At 46.6% G+C, this 16,333-nt stretch overlaps 1 protein-coding gene across 42 annotated transcripts in view; it reads left to right on the top strand.

The window, feature by feature from the left end:
* The window catches only part of ZMYND8 (zinc finger MYND-type containing 8), a 148,771-nt gene extending 132,806 nt beyond the window's left edge, over nucleotides 1-15,965 (top strand). For 23 of the 42 annotated variants that reach the window (XM_063659273.1, XM_063659288.1, XM_063659269.1 and 20 more), the window contains 5 exons: nucleotides 733-972; nucleotides 3,830-3,990; nucleotides 4,971-5,037; nucleotides 12,586-12,669; nucleotides 14,415-15,965. In XM_063659273.1, the coding sequence (XP_063515343.1) occupies nucleotides 733-972; nucleotides 3,830-3,990; nucleotides 4,971-5,037; nucleotides 12,586-12,669; nucleotides 14,415-14,551 (689 nt within the window). In that variant the 3' untranslated portion in view covers nucleotides 14,552-15,965. The remainder of the gene's footprint in view (nucleotides 1-732; nucleotides 973-3,829; nucleotides 3,991-4,970; nucleotides 5,038-12,585; nucleotides 12,670-14,414) is intronic. The other 19 variants (XM_063659293.1, XM_063659282.1, XM_063659296.1 and 16 more) reach the window with 2 other exon arrangements.
* Nucleotides 15,966-16,333: the final 368 nt, after the last annotated feature.

The following is a 16,333-nucleotide window of genomic DNA, read 5'->3' as shown; positions in this document are numbered from 1 at the left end:
CCACACTCGGCCTCTTTTTCTTTTACTACAGCCTGCAGGTCACTCCTAAATGAATTACCAGTGGACTTAACTGTCTGAAGTAAAATTAGAGAAATCCTGGTAGACTGAGTAGGTTCATAGTTGTCCTGTTAGTATAATCATCAACCACAGTCCCATCTGGATCCAATGCCACAGGAGACGCCTACAAGAAAGCACGCCTGAGGTCTAGGCCCAGCTCCTGTTTGCGTCAGTTTCCTCATCTGTGAAAGGGGTAGAATAGTAGTACTTACCCCGTAGGATTATTAGGATGAGGGTTATATGAGTTAATATTTATAAAGTTCTTAGAACAGTGCCTTCATGTAGTGGGTGCTATATAGGTATTTGATTGATGGGGGAAAGGGCTTATGTTAATGAATAATAGGATGGAAAGTGAGTTTTGGTGGTAGTTGTTTCAAGGGTTACTTTGAGGAATTCCCAGAATGTAGTCTGGTGTTGAAAATCCTCTGGGGCTGCAGTTATGTCCACGCTGGGCACCTCATGTCCACTCTCAACAGGCAGCACCATCTGGTCGCTATGATGAGTGCCCTGTTTAAAGATGAAGACTTGGGCTAGGTTATTGCCCACGGGCACACAGCCAGGGCTTCTTCCAGCCAGGTCTTGCATCCAGGTCTGCCTGAATCTGGGGGCAGGAATAGCCCCACACCCCAGGCTGGGGTCAGGTGATGAGCAGTGTTCCTTCCCCTCCTCCACTAGAGCTGACCATGGCGGAGATGCGGCAGAGCCTGGAGCAGGAGCGGGACCGGCTCATCGCTGAGGTGAAGAAGCAGCTGGAGCTGGAGAAGCAGCAGGCGGTGGATGAGACCAAGAAGAAGCAGTGGTGCGCCAACTGCAAGAAGGAGGCCATCTTTTACTGCTGTTGGAACACCAGCTACTGTGACTACCCCTGCCAGCAAGCCCATTGGCCTGAGCACATGAAGTCCTGCACCCAGTCAGGTAATGCCCTGTGGGGCTGCCTCCCGTCCTGGGCTGCAGTGGCTTGGCGTTGGTCTCCCCTATGGACCTCAGGGGTCTCAGGGCTAATTGACAAGGGAGCTCGCCTGGCTTCTGGTCACTTCCACTCAAAAACAACTGTGTCTCTTACACACAGGTGAGCAGCGTGCAGGCACACAGCTAAAACATGAGCCATGGGCATTTTGAACCTTTGATCTTTGCAGAACCCTTGATCTCTTCTCAGGCCTAAAATGTCAGTAGTACTGAACTTGAGACACTGTGTTTTTTTTGGCAGTAATGGACTTGTGGCTTTAGATGATATGGATTCCCAATTTCTTTGTTAAGTGTTGGTTTGGAATTAACCTATCTTTGACACTGCTGTAATATTTGTAATCACCCTTTTCAACATAGAACAAGCAGTCCCCAGGCCTAGAGCTTCCAGCAGGAAGCACTATCTAGTTCGAATTTATCCTTTTTTTTTTTTTTGAGACAGTTTCGCTTTTGTTGCCCAGGCTGGAGTGCAGTGGTGTGATCTTGGCTCATTGCAACCTCTGCCTCCCGGGTTCAAGCGATTCTCCCGCCTCAGCCTCCCGAGTAGCTGGGATTACAGAAATACGCCACCTTGCCCGGCTAATTTTTTGTATTTTTAGTAGAGACAGGGTTTCTCCATGTTGGTCAGGCTGGTCTTCAACTCCTGACCTCAGGTGATCCACCTACCTTGGCCTCCCAAAGTGCTGGGATTACAGGCGTGAGCCACCGTGCCTGGCATCAGTAATATTTTATAAATTATTATTATTATTATTTTGAGACAGAGTTTTGCTCTTGTCCCCCAGGCTGGAGTGCAGTGACACGATCTCGGCTCACTGCAACCCTGCCTCCTGGGTTCCACTGATTCTCCTGCCTCAGCCTCCCAAGTGGCTGGTATTACAGGCACACATCACCATGCCCAGCTAATTTTTGTATTATTAGTAGAGACAGGGTTTCTCCATGTTGGCCAGGCTGGTCTTGAACTCCTGACCTCAAGTGATCTGCCCGCCTCAGCCTCCCAAAGTACTGGGATTACAGGCGTGAGCCACCACGCCCAGCCTATAAGTTATTTTTTACCATTAGCTTTTATTTGTGGCAAATGATACTAGCTTTGTATGGTTGGAATGAAACACTTCCATTTTAAAGAATTTCAAGTGTCACATAAATAATACAATAAGGTAGTATGTCTGCGGATTGGCAAACTTTGCAAAGGTGGTATGTAAATGACTCAAGAGTGAGAAGCTTGACCAGGGGTTGTTAAACTTTTTCTGTGAAGGGCGAGAGTGAATATTTTAGGCTTTATACACCATGTGGTTTCTGTTGCTGCTACTTAACTCTGCTGTTGCAGTGCAGAAGCAGTCTTAGATGATATGTAAATGGATGGACATAGATGATATGTAAATGGATGAATGTGGCTGTCTGCCAATAAAACAGGCAGCACTAGCTTGCCAGCTCTTGCTCTAGACAAATCTGTTATTTTATTATTTTTTAAAAGGCAATATTGGAGAATACCTCACCCTGTTCTTCAGTCTGTAGGGAGATGTCGTCTTTGTAGAGACTTTTGGTCTCTTACTGGAGTAAAGTCTCTTTGTGTTTTCCCTCCGTTCTGGAATGTGTCTGATGAGCCTTTTGCTGTTTTGCCAAGATGGCCAAAATGTCCTTCGGCTTTCCTTTTTTTGTGACATAATTACATCTGTTCTTCCTAAATTCCTCCCAGACGTCCTGTTTTTCTTTTTCTTTTTTTTTTTTCTTTAAGACGGAGTCTCGTTCTTTCTCCCAGGCTGGAGTGCAATGGCACGATCTCAACTCACTGCAAGCTCTGCCTCCCGAGTTCATGCCATTCTCCTTCCTCAGCCTCCCTAGTAGCTGGGACTACAGGCGCCCGGCACCACGCCTGGCTAATTTTTTGTGTTTTTTAGTAGAGACGGGGTTTTACCGTGTTAGCCAGGATGGTCTTGATCTCCTGACCTCGTGATCTGCCCGCCTCGGCCTCCCAAAGTGCTGGGATTACAGGCATGAGCCACTGCGCCCGGCCCCAAACGCCATGTTTTTCTATGTGTCCAAGTTTCTGCCATCTCCACATTCTCTGGGCCTCTGACAGCGTGTCGCCTGTCACGTGGTTTTCCTGTCCCACCTTAGAAGGAAGAAAGTCTCTGGGGCTAAAAATACAGGTCTCTATGTTGAAATGACTAAATAGAGTGACTCTAAATTGGCAGTTACAGGTTGGCTCTTGTTGATGGGCTTTGTTTGCTCCAAGAATATACTTTCATCTACAGAATGATTTAATAAAACTTGAATTGCTAACCATTAAAAATCAACATGTTGGCTAGGTGCGGTGGCTCAAGCCTGTAATCCCAGCACTTTGGGAGGCCGAGGTGGGTGGATCACCTAAGGTCAGGAGTTCAATACCAGCTTGACCAACATGGTGAAACCCCGTCTCTACTAACAATACAAAAATTAGCCAGACGTGGTGGCGTGCACCTGAGTCCCAGCTACTTGGTGGGCTGAGACAAGAGAATCACTTGAACCTGGGAGACAGAGGTTGCAGTGAGCTGAGATTGTGCCACTGCACTCTAGCCTGGGTGACAGAGCGAGACTTCGTCTCAGCATGTTTACGTTAAAATTTGGAATTCTAAAATTTGGAATTCCAGCTTCTGGAAAACTCTGGCAATCCAGCCCCCTTGAGCCTACACTTTTATGCGCTGGGTAGGGCTGAGCCTTGGGTGGGCTGAGCCTTGGGTGCCACTGGGTGCAGGGCGGGGCTCCATGCATGTTTCAAAATCATCGTACTCTGTGTATATGTGGCGTCTCTCTCTCTCTCCTTTGTCCCCAGCTACTGCTCCTCAGCAGGAAGCGGATGCTGAGGTGAACACAGAAACACTAAATAAGTCGTCCCAGGGGAGCTCCTCGAGCACACAGTCAGCACCTTCAGAAACGGCCAGTGCCTCCAAAGAGAAGGAAACGTCAGCTGAGAAAAGCAAGGACAGTGGCTCGGTGAGGATCCCCCCGTGCCGTTGGCTAGTGACATCTACCCTTTGTGCCAAGTGGACTTAAGAGCCCCTATCTGCTGCCCTCCATGTTGTGGGAGGCTTGTCTTAACAGTGTGCCAGAATTTCCAGTGGATATGTGGGAACATGGAGCCTGAGCCGGCATGTGTGGGACCTGGCAACTGCTCCCCAGTAGTCTCCCTTGGGGACCCTCAAAGTGTAGAATAGTGTTGCCCAGGAGAACTTTCTGCGATGATGGAAATGTTCTGTACTTCCCGTCCAGAATGGTAGCTGCTAGCTACATGCAACTTTTGAGCACTTGAAATGCAGCTAGTGTGACCGAGGACCTGATGTTACAGTTTTATTTAATTTTAATTAATTGAGATTTCAGTAGCCACATGTGGCTAGTGGCTGCCCTATTGGGCCACGAAGGTTTCACCTCTTTGTTTGCCAGGGTGTGATGTATGTGACATTGATGGTATGCAAAGACTATTTTCACGAGTATATCGTTTTTTACATTTTCAGTCATTGTATATCTATTTCCTTGCATATTAGGAAAAAGATAAATCATTAGACTGTCAGTTAAAACACGCTGGTTTAACTGATAGTATTACCTAGTCAGAGGCTAACATGAATTAAAAGCGGACTGATAGAATTTTGAAGTAATGTACTTTCTCCTTGGATGTGGCAAAAATCTGGAGGGGGGTCTGTTTTAGTGAGTGGAGTTTAGGAAACAGTGAATGTTCTAGGGCAGAGTGAGGGGCCACCCTGGTGCTGCGTTCCAGCCTGTTCATTGTGGGAGATGGTACCCGGGGTTTGGCTACCTGGCCGCCCTGTGCTCAGCACTTCCACCTGACCGTGCCAGGCAGAGGACACTGAGATGCTTTGGGGGCAGCGATGAGCACCCCCATGACTCCCTGGATTTCCCTGTGGGGGCGACGTTAGCCTCAGTGCCTTGAGTCCATCTTTTTCTTTTTGTATTTCTAGACCCTTGACCTTTCTGGCTCCAGAGAGACGCCCTCCTCCATTCTCTTAGGCTCCAACCAAGGCTCTGGTATGTTGCCCCCTGGTGGGCGAACGGTGCTTTCACATTTCAGATGGGCAGATGGGGAGCCATTTTGTCAGGGAGAATTTGAAGGGTTTATTCCAATGGTTTCCAAACGATTATGGATCCTTAGGGGTGCCTGGGGTGGGTCAGTGGGGGTGAGGGGGTAGCTGAGCATGTTAACTTTCAGGTACCTCTTCAAACTGATCGGTATTACCTACTGTATTTACTGGGGATCCACATAAAACTCCATTTGGACAGAGGGTTCTGTTGCTGACCTGGGGTAGGGTAGAAGAAGTGCATTTGGATTGGGAAGTTTTTTTGTTTTCTCTCAGGGAAATGAGAACGGTAAATGACACTGTGTAAGATTTTATTCTGAGGTTCTGACACCTGCATATGGTGGATGAAGGCGCTCAAGCCTTTGAGAATTGAAGGCAGTGCTTAGGTGGATGATCTTTCTGTTAAATCCTTTCCTTTTGGAGAATAACCTGGCAGGCAGATTTGGGGAAATTTTCTGAGACTTGACATCTAAGGTTTTTCTTCTGTGGGGTTTGAGCTGTCTTCCTTCCCTAGCCCAAAGAATCTTTTTCCTGCACTTTCTTAAAGCAGTTTTGGGTCATTCCAGAAGGGTTCGGAGAAGGTGCCTTCCTGGTGGAAGACAGTTTTACTTCATTCAAGGTTTTTGCCTGGCACCACAGCTCCAGGACCTTTCTACCTGATGATGATTTTTTTTTTTTGAGACAGAGTCTCGCCCTGTCGCCCAGGCTGGAGTGCAGTAGTGTGATCTCAGCTCACTGCAACCTCCGCCTCCCAGGTTCAAGTGATTCTCCTGCCTCAGCCTCCCAAGTAGCTGGGACTACAGGGACGCACCACCATGCCTGGCTAATTTTTAAAAAATTTTTTGTAGGCCGGTTGCAGTGGCTCATGCCTATAATCCCAGCACTTTGGGAGGCTGAGGTGGGCGGATCACGAGGTCAGGAGTTTGAGACCAGCCTGACCAATATGGTGAAACCCCGTCTCTACTAAAAATACAAAAATTAGCTGGGCGTGGTGACACGCGCGTGTGATCCCAGCTACTTGGGAGGCTGAGGCAGGAGAATCACTTGAACCCAGGAGGTGGAGGTTGCAGTGAGCCGAGATCGTGCCACTGCACTCCAGCCTGGGAGACAGAGCGAGACTCTGTCTCAGAAAAAAAAAAAATTGTAGAAATGGGGTTTTGCCATGTTGGCCAGGTTGCTCTTGATCTCTTGACCTCAAGTGATCCTCCCGCCTCTGCCTCCGGAAGTGCTGGGATTACAGGCGTGAGCCACTGATGATTCTCTTGAGCTGAAACGCAAACATTTCATTTCACTTCTGCATATTGAGTGCATGGAGGAAGAAGTGATGTCCATTGTTAGGGGCTGGGAACGGTTTCCCGAAGGGGCTAGGCCTTGAAAGTTGGATGGGATTTGGGGGCACAGTCAGAGGGAGTAATATGAGCTTGCTTTAGGAGGGAGGATATGAACTTGGCATTAAATATGACTGAACCACCTATTGAAAAAGCAACTCCCTCTTCACTTCCCCTTGTAACGGGCTCAGTTGAGTGCTAAGATGTCTTTAGCATCTCTCATGTTTCCGGGTTCTCTTTTTAACAAAGACTGAGCAGACTCTAGATTTTAGCAGCATGCTTCCCACCCTAGAACTTTTAATTTAAGGTTTTCATTACATTCATTTTTGGAGTTGCCTTTGACTTAACAGCAGATTTTATTGGTTTTGTTTTTTGTTGGTTAACAATAAAAGTTTATTTATTTACCTAAGTTACATAAGTTTAAAATAAAAACACAAATTAAGCAATATGTAAGAGGACTATGGATGTGTCGAAATGGCACAAGTGGTGTGAGGAAGGTCCAAGTTAGGGAAACACCGTTTCAGACAGAGGGGTGCTGTTAAGGTTTTGGAGCCTCAAAGTGGCTTGATTGAAATGGCATCTGAGAAGATGAATGATACCATGGTAGGGTGAATCTGGCAAGAGTCTGTTGGCGTCAGGAGGGTGGCATACAGGAAGGTGATTGGGAGAGGCATCGTATTCCATGCTGAGCTGGAGGAGTATTACCTAGACCAGGGTCAAGAAGCTTTTTCCGTAGAGGGCCATTTAGTAAGTATTTTAGGTTTTGCAGGCCACATGGTTCCTGTCATAGCTGCTCACCCTGCTGTTGTAGTGTGAAAGTAGACATAGATAATATGTAAACAAACGTATGCCTTGTGCCGATGAAACTTGAATTGCAAAAACAGGCATTGAGCTGGCCATAGTTTGCTGACTCCTGACCCGAGGCACACTGTCCCAGGGAGTGGAAAGGAGAGGAGGCAAGAAGCCCCAGTAAATGGTGGGAGGAAGAGGAGGGCGAGCAGGGGGAGGAAGGGGCAGTTTTTCTGAAAAGGCAGATAAATGCCTGTCTTTGTGGAGTTTCAAAGGAAGTCAGAAGAGCAGCTATTGGTGCTACTGAAGAGCATGAACACCTTATCATGTTTATTCCCAATGTCTGTGAGAGCATAGTTAATATTTCCATTATACAGATGAGCAAGTTGAGGTCCAGAGACATTAACTCAGATGCCCAAGTAACTCAACGAGTAATTATGAGAGCCAGGACTTAAGTTCAGCTCTCTCTAGACTCATGCTTTGAAAGGTGGGTGGGTGGGATTTGGGGGCACAGTCAGAGGGACTAACATGAGCTGACTTTAGGGAGGATATGGACTTGGCATTAAATATGACGGAACCACCTACTGAAAAAGCAACTCCCTCTTCACTTCCCCTTCTAACAGGCTTGGTTTGATGCTGAGATGTCTTTAGCATCTCTCATATTTCTTGATTCTCTTTTTAACAAGGACTGAGCTTTGCAAGCATATGCAACCAACTGAGCTTTGCAGTCCAGACTCATGTTTGCAACCATATGTCAGGTATACTTAGGGTGGACCCCTATAAAATTGCTTTTGTAACTCAAAAATGGCTGAGTAATGGCACTTGTGTGTGGCTCTGCTAATAAGGCACTGATCTCTAGGAAACGTCAGGGTGCAGATGTGGCCTTTTTTTCCTCATGCAGTTCTACTAACTCTCTTGTTTCTTTACCTCCCTCCTTCCCACCTCCTTACCCAGCTTAATTTCCATGCAGTACCGTTGCTAATACAACCCAGTCTCCCAGGCCCTTCCTGTTTTCCTAGCATGTCCATTTGGCAAAACCCCACCTTGGATGAACCCCAGCTTTCCACTTTTGATTTACCTGCACCTGACCCTCAGTGCTTAATTGGAGAATGTTACACAAGAACACAGACTTGTCTCATCACACACGCAAATCTGGGTCACTAACCTCAGAAGCAAAGATTCTCTTCTGCCTGATCATCTTTCCAATATCTGTTTTTCTTTTATTAATACTTTTTGTCCTCAGAGACCTGTGTTCTTTTTTTATTTTACTTTTTTGAGACAGGGTCTTCACTCTGTCGCCCAGGCTGGAGTGCAGTGGCATGATCTCAGCTCACTGCAACCTCCACCTCCTGAGTTCAAGTGATTCTCCTGCTTCAGCCTCCTGAGTAGCTGGGATTATAAGCGTGCACCACCACACCCGGCTAATTTTGTATTTTTAGTAGAGACGGGGTTTCACCATATTGGCCAGGCTGGTCTTGAACCCCTGACCTCAGGTGATCCGTGTGCCTTGGCCTTGCAAAGTGCTGGGATTACAGGCTTGAGCCAATGCGCCCGGCCTGGCCCTGTGTTCCTTTTTTTTTTTTTTTTTTTTTAGACAGAGTCTTCGCTCTGTCACCCAGACTGGAGTGCAGGTGCGTGATCTTGGCTCACTACAACCTTTGCCTCCTCAATTCAAGTGATTCTCCTGCCTCAGCCTCCTGAGTAGCTGGGATTACAGGTGTGCATCACCATGTCCAACTAATTTTTTGTATTTTTAAGAGAGACAAGGTTTCACTGTGTTGGCCAGGCTGGTCTTGAACTCCTGACCTCAAGTGATTCACCTGCGTTGGCTTCCCCACGTGCTGGATTACAGGCATGAGCCACCGTGCCTGGCCAGAGGCCTGTGTTGTGACCCAAGTTTTTTTTTTTTTTTCCATCAGGATTCCATCGTCCATGATGGCCATTTCTCAAGTTCTCTGCTCTGTTTTGGACCTCCCTGCATCTCTCCCTGTGTCACCATCCCTGGGCACTCAGGGCTGCTCCTCTGCCCTCTGCAGGGCCTCCGTGGTGTGCTCTGTCCTTCCCTCCTGCCATTCAAAGGCATCTGCATCCTTTGTTGTAGCCAGATTTCTCACTCTGTACTGCTTTTCTTCCTAGGCACTTAAATATCCTCATCTATCTCTAAGTGCCTTCCTTGACACCTTGCATCTCCAATAGAACGTTCTGTGACAATGGCCATGTTCTTATATTTGCACTGTCCACTATGGTAGCCACTAGCCACGTGTCGCTGCTGAAGCCTTGAACTGTGGCTAGTGTGACTGAGGAATGGAATTTAACATTGTATCTTATTGTAGTGGTTACCATATTGAATGGCACAGCTTAAGACCTGTCCTGTCTCCTTCCTCAACCCAGTTAGATGTCTCTTCAGGGGTTGTTATTCTAGAGCTAGGTGCACCTGTAGTCCCAGCTACTTGGAGAGGCTGAGGCAGGGGGTTACCTGAGCCTAGGAGTTTTGAGGCTGCAGTGAGTGCCTGTGAATAGCCACTGCACTCCAGTTGGGCAACAGAGTGAGACCTCATATTTAAAAAAAAAAAAAAAGTTGTTTCATTTTTGTCTCCATTTCCCTGTCTCTACACAGTCTGCTGCTGATATGATACAGTTTCTATTCTGATACTCCACCATCCCCCTAAGCCATTAACAGTCATGGACATTTATTATTATTATTATTATTATTATTATTATTATTTGAGATGGAGTCTTGCACTTTGCCCAGGCTGGAGTGCAATGCTGCAATCTTGGCTCACTGCAACCTTTGCCTTCCAGGTTCAAGTGATTCTCCTGCCTCAGCCTCCCGAGCAGCTGAGATTATAGGAATACGCCACCACGCCCAGCTTATTTTTTGTATTTTAGTAGAGATGGGGTTTCACCGTGTTGCCCAGGTTGGTCTCCAACTCCTGAGCTCAGGCAATCCACCCGCCTCAGCCTCCCAGAATGCTTGGATTACAGGCGTGAGCCACCATGCCTGGCCGACATTTTTAATTCTAAATGTTTTGAAACCTAAGAGACAGGATCTTGCCTTGTTGCCGAGGCTGGCCTTGAACTTGCCTGAGCTCAAGCCATTCTCCCACTTCAGCCTCTTGAGTAGCTGGGATCACAGGCATGTGCCACCGTGGTCAGCAGCAGGGACTTTTTTCTTAAAAGACGACCAGATTGGCTAGAATCATGGTATCTTCATGTCAGAAAGGGCCTCCTCTCCAGGGTTTGGATAAAGATTGAGGTGCACCCAGGGCTACACTAAAAGAGATTTAGCCCTGCATTTAGGTCAGGCGTGGTGGCTCATGCCTATAATCCCAACACTTTGAGAGGCCAAGGTGGGTGGATCATTTGAGGTCAGGAGTTCAAGACCAGCCTGACCAACATGGTGAAACCCCGTCTCTACTAAAAGTACAAAAAATTAGCTAGGCGTGGTGACACACCCCTGTAATCCCAGCTACTCAGGGGCCTGAGGCATGAGAATTGCTTGAACGCAGGAGGCGGAGGTTACAGTGAGTTGAGACCACGCCACTGCATTCCAGTCTGGGCAACAGAGTGAGACTGTGTCTCAAAAACAAGAGATTTAGTCCAACATTTAGGACTTGGAAAGAGGCTGGGCAGAGTCACATCAGCACAGTGAGAGCACCATGGAGCCCATGGTCAGAAAGTGGCAGAAAAAGTGTGTTTTGCAGTCAGTGCCGCGGTGATGCTGAGAGTGAGTGAGAAGCTGCAGGGAGGCCGCAGGGGTCTGTGCGGGAATGCAGCCTTCAGTCTTCTCAGTCTTCCCGATTTTCTCACCAAAGCAGTTTGTGTTGACAGGTCATGTCAAAGCAGAAAGACTTCCTCAGTTTTGATCCCCTTCTAATTAATTCCTCATCCATCTCACTTTACTTCTGCCAGCACTTGCTTTCTGGTGACAGCGCATGTGACATATCTAGAAGGAACATGGGTTTTAAAAACATCAAGGCTTCTGAGCTATTTATGTGCATCAGGTACTAGGATAGTACCTCTAAGTTTAGTTGGAAGACAGAAAATTTTAGTTAGGGGTATGAGCTCCCTTAGTGTGTGGACATGGGCCTCTCCTGTTCGTCTTTTCATTTTAAGCTTTTAGTTAAAGCTGTATATGCATAGAGTTGCAGAGAATAAAATAGTGCAGGGGAAAACTCTTCCTAGTTTCAGTTTACACTGCTCATTCTGGTCCTCCTGTTACCTCCTTACTAATAAATAATGTACTTGCCTATACCTCTATTTCTTGACTTTATCTTTAGATATTATTTGTTGACTTCCAGCTTTAAAAGATGAGAGTTACTCTTCTCTTCCTCTTCCCACACTACTGAGGTTACTATTTTATGTGCTACCTTGCTCCAGTGAAACACTTGCCTCCTTAGCTCTTTTGTTCTGTCTGCTACAGACAGTATTTCTTGGCCCCTCTTTTGGCAGCCCATCTTCTCCTTACCTCTCCCACCCGTCATAGCCAGGCTTCCCACCTGTCCTGTGACTTTCCCGTTGTCAAGGTTGAGAACATGTGCATTCTGTTCTATAACTGCAGTTAAGCCTCACTCTTGTCTGTTGGCTTAGTCTAAAAAGTTGCAGTGTGACAATTATTACTTATATGATTATGACCATATCATTCATGGCAGAGTCACATAGTGTACTGTGATTATATTTCCATTCTTTTATAGCCTTACTTTTTCCTGGAGTTTCTATTTTTTCTCTTGATCTTACTTTCGATTGTTTTCCTATGAAACTTCTCACCATATCAGCTGTTTACGGAGACTCCTTTCATATCACTGTTTTTTGACTCTTTGATTTCACAGGTGATTTGTTGGTGTGCTACCATCGTAGCTGAGAATTTAGCTTACTTGCCACCTCATCTGGAGTCCCTTCCTTAGTCCTCCTCATCACGTGTGCCTTCTCCATCCTCTCCTCCCTATTCTGTTATCACTGTGGGCAGCTGATGAGTTATTACCTTAAATCGTCTGGCTTTCTCGGGTGCTGCCTTCAACCTTAGCATGTTTCTAGTGCCCGCCTCCGTTTCCCATGGTTGAATTAGGCTATTGGCAGAGCTAGTGGTTCTGAGAATTTGTGGCTTACAAGATGCTGAGTTGCTTTTATGTCATTGTATACCTTATTTCCTATCTGTAATGCTGTGCTGTGTCCAGTGATGCTGTTTGTGGTTTGATATGCATTTTTAAAGAGACTTAGTCTCCTGTGCTTGCATTAAAGTTGGACAATGGTGACATGAATGAAGGTGCCAACTGGTTCTAATAACAGTAGCCTGTTGATGAACAAAAAATAGTAAGCACTTGGGGTTTTGCGGAATTCCAGCTCTCTGACAGACTCTGAGGCTACCTGTGCTATCTCTTCAGTTAGCAAAAGGTGTGACAAGCAACCTGCCTATGCCCCAACCACCACAGACCACCAGCCGCACCCCAACTACCCCGCCCAGAAGTGTAAGTATGACCCTGTCTTACGAAAGCTGCCGGGGCTTCTTCCTGGCATGCAGAAGGCTTGTTCTGTGTGTGTCTGTGTGTGTTTTTCTTTGTGGGTGTGTCTTCTCCTGTTCTTTTGAGTCGTGGGTCTTCCTTTGCAACGTTTCTTCTTCACTGTGCCTCTGGTCGCCATCACAAACCGCATTAGGAAATGAGAGCGAGCATGTGGGCCTGGCTTCTTGACGGAGATCGTCCTCGCTCTTTTCATAAAGGGTCCTAGATGAACACCGATTCCCTCCTGTGGTGATTGGCTATGGCAGCCAGTGTCCCGTGTCCTCTCCATATGAGGAGTGAGGGCCTGCAGATCCCTCCATTGGCCAGCCTGGTTCTGGGAGAGAGATACTGAACTCAGCTTGGCCCTAGTCCCATTTCTTCCAGTACCCGCTGGTGGTCTCTGCCCTCACCAGAGCTGGAAGGACTTGATGTGGTTTGACCACATCACTGTAGGATTTTCTCCCAGATGGGGATGACCAGCTGCATCACTCCCCAGAGTCCTTCCGAAGAACTAAAAGCATAGGCATGGCGGCTAAGGGAAGAAGGCATAAGAATTCTGGCAGATTAAGGATTGTTAAGAAGACTCCGCCCTTGCCCCCAGCTCTGCCTACCATAGTATTGCTCCCTTTTGGTCACTGATGCATGTGACTAAGAAGAGTTCTCTCCTGAGTAACTACATGACTTTGGAGATCTTTGATCATTCTCTTCACTGCTTATCTTCCAGAACTCATGGTTACCCACGCATGCCTTTTTACCAGGCAGTAAGAAATGCAGCCCCGCTAGGTAGTAGCATGGTCCCCTCCTTGGCCCACTCCACTCTTGCCCTCAACCTCTTTCAACCAAACATTATCACCCACATTAAGAAATTAAAAAATAATTCTGTCCCAGTCTGTCTGAACTTAGTAAATGATCCAGGATGTGATGGGATCTTAGGGCTTGGCTGGAAGGTTTCTCCAGTCAGCCGTCTAGCAGAGCCTGCAGACCTGGGCTGTTGGCTAAAGTGCTCTTCACAGACACCTCATTTGGCTCTTCCTTCAGCTTCTTCACTTATTTCTTACTCAGTCACTACTCAGCTCCTTGTCCATGTGTCTTTGAAGCCATCCTAGGTCTTATTCTGATTCTGAATTCTTCAGTTACCCATAAGCTTGTCCTTACCGGGAGTCAGTGGGTGTGTGTTCCCAGGTGGACTTAACCATTCTTCTCCTTTATGATCCTCTCCCTTGGGTGGACAAGTGTGATTTGGTTTAAGTCCATTTTTTCAAGTTGCCTATACATTGATAAAAGAAATCCCACTAACGGAAGTAGACTGTATGCCAAATTTCGGTGTCTTTCTCCAGGGGCCAAGGCTGGACCCAGAAGTGCATGGGGTGCTTGGTGTCGTTCAGTGATGTAGTAAGGACACACGGTTCCAGACACGGCACAAGAAATGCCTTCCTTGGCAGTTCAGCACCTTTTCCACAAATCTTTATTCTCTGTGAGCATGACACCCTACCGTTTTTCAACCGGCTGTCATTAAATCCTAAAAAATAAGTTGTTCTACCTTTCTGTTCTACAGACCCACGGGTGCAGGGCAGTCAGCGGTGGCAGTGTTTGAACCATCAGTGGGGAGGGGAAGGTGGCTTCCTGTGCAGGAGGGGCAGGTCAGATTGCAGGATGGTTATGCTCAGGCGCAGGTGAGCAGGCACGCTAAACACATTGGTTTTCCTCCTCAGACCATTCCCGGAGTAATAAATCCAGTTGGAGCAGCAGCGATGAGAAGAGGGGATCGACACGTTCCGAGCACAACACCAGTACCAGCACGAAGAGCCTCCTCCCAAAAGAGTCTCGGCTGGACACCTTCTGGGACTAGCAGTGAATCGGGACACAAACCACCCACCCCATTGGGAGAAAAACCCACACGCCAGGAAAAGAAGAAACAACAAAGGCAAGAGAACAGCCACTTTCAGACTTGAGAATGACAAAACCCTCAGTTGAGCCTGAGCCCCCGGCGCGGGGGCTGCTACACTACAGGACACCCGGCATCGGCTTTGACTGCAGACTGTTCACCCACACGAGCCCTGTGCTTTTGGTGTAAATAATGTACAATTTGTGGATGTCATTGAATCTAGAGGACCTTCCCCTTTTTATATTTGTATTAACTTATAAAAAAAAAAAAAGAAAAAGAAAAGCAATTAAAAAAAAAACAAAAACAACCAACCCCAACAACAAAAAGAATGTTTTGGTATTGGAGAAGGGATGGTCAGTTAGCCTGTCTGTCACACGATGGAATGGATACTGGGCCCGGGGACCCCTTTCATACTCACGTCCTCATCCTTGGATACCCAGGGGAGGGTGAACCGTTTTCACTTGTGTGTCTGTACACAGCATGTTGGGATCGGGAGTTTCGGCACAGACTCTATCCCATCAAGCCGTTGGCTCCTTTCAGCTACTACGTTACCACGTTCCTAAAATGCAAGCTCTCCGGACCAGACGGACACAGGGAGAAGCTAGTTTATTTCATGTGATTGAAATGATGACTCTACTCCTAAAAGGGAAAAAACAATATTCTTGTTTACAGAAGAGAAACAGAAACAAGCCCCACTCAGCTCAGTCACAGGAGAGAACATAGAAAGTCTTAGGATCATGAACTCCTTAAAAAGAGAAATCATATCTTTGCTTTGTGGTTCCTTTAAACACACTCACACACACTTGGTCAGAGATGCTGTGCTTCTTGGAAGCAAGGACTCAAAGGCAAGGTGCACGCAGAGGACATTTGAGTCTGGGATGAAGCATGTACGTATTATTTATATGATGGAATTTCACGTTTTTATGTAAGCATGAAACACAGGCAGTATGAGAGAAAGCAAGGCCCATCATGCTGTCCGTACACTACGTATGCTGTAGAGCCATTTTGTATGTTGTGTAAAACAAAAAGCATTGACGAAAAAGCAAAAGGTGATGTATGTATATGAGAAAATTAATTGTACGATATCATTCCAGTACGTTTTGTTGTACATTTTAGTCTTGTTTACTTAATCTTCATTGTTGATAAGAGGATGCGAACTGTACAGTTTCCAGCTAGTTACCCATATTAGAGAAGAAATAAGAAGACAGTATTAGAAGAAAACAGGAGAGAAAGAACATTTGTGAATTGCAGTTGTCAAAAAAAAAAAAAAATAGCCTAGCTGGCCTTATTTGTGAAGCATAATTGCTTTTAGCATATGGAAGTATTTTTTCACATTTTCTTTGTATAAAATTTGTATTAAACTTAAATATCTTTTTGACGGTGGTGTTTCTTTGTGACTGAGCTAGTAGACTCACACTATATGCTTTTTTGGGTTTGCCCATTCCTTCCCCCACCCCCCAGTTTTTTCAGATTTCTTTACCTTTTTTTAATTAAACTGTTTTGGAAAAATGCCGTGGTCGTCCTCGAATTTGCAGTTTTCCATTTGGTCGGGATGGCTGTGTCAAGTTTGCACGACCAAACGCAGAAGGGGCTGTGAGAGGTCACGAGCACCCCCCACAGCCAGGTGGTGGGGCACACTGGAGAGAATGGGCCCTAGTGGGTGCCTCCCACGCCAGTCCTCGTCAAACAGTTGGGAGAGGAGGGAGTTGTTGTCTTCTTGAAGCCCGTAGGGAAGCCGAGCTAACA

This window comes from Pongo pygmaeus, chromosome 21 (assembly GCF_028885625.2).
Source record: "Pongo pygmaeus isolate AG05252 chromosome 21, NHGRI_mPonPyg2-v2.0_pri, whole genome shotgun sequence".
Lineage (NCBI taxonomy): Eukaryota > Metazoa > Chordata > Mammalia > Primates > Hominidae > Pongo > Pongo pygmaeus.
This window is presented reverse-complemented; position numbering and strand designations above follow the sequence as displayed.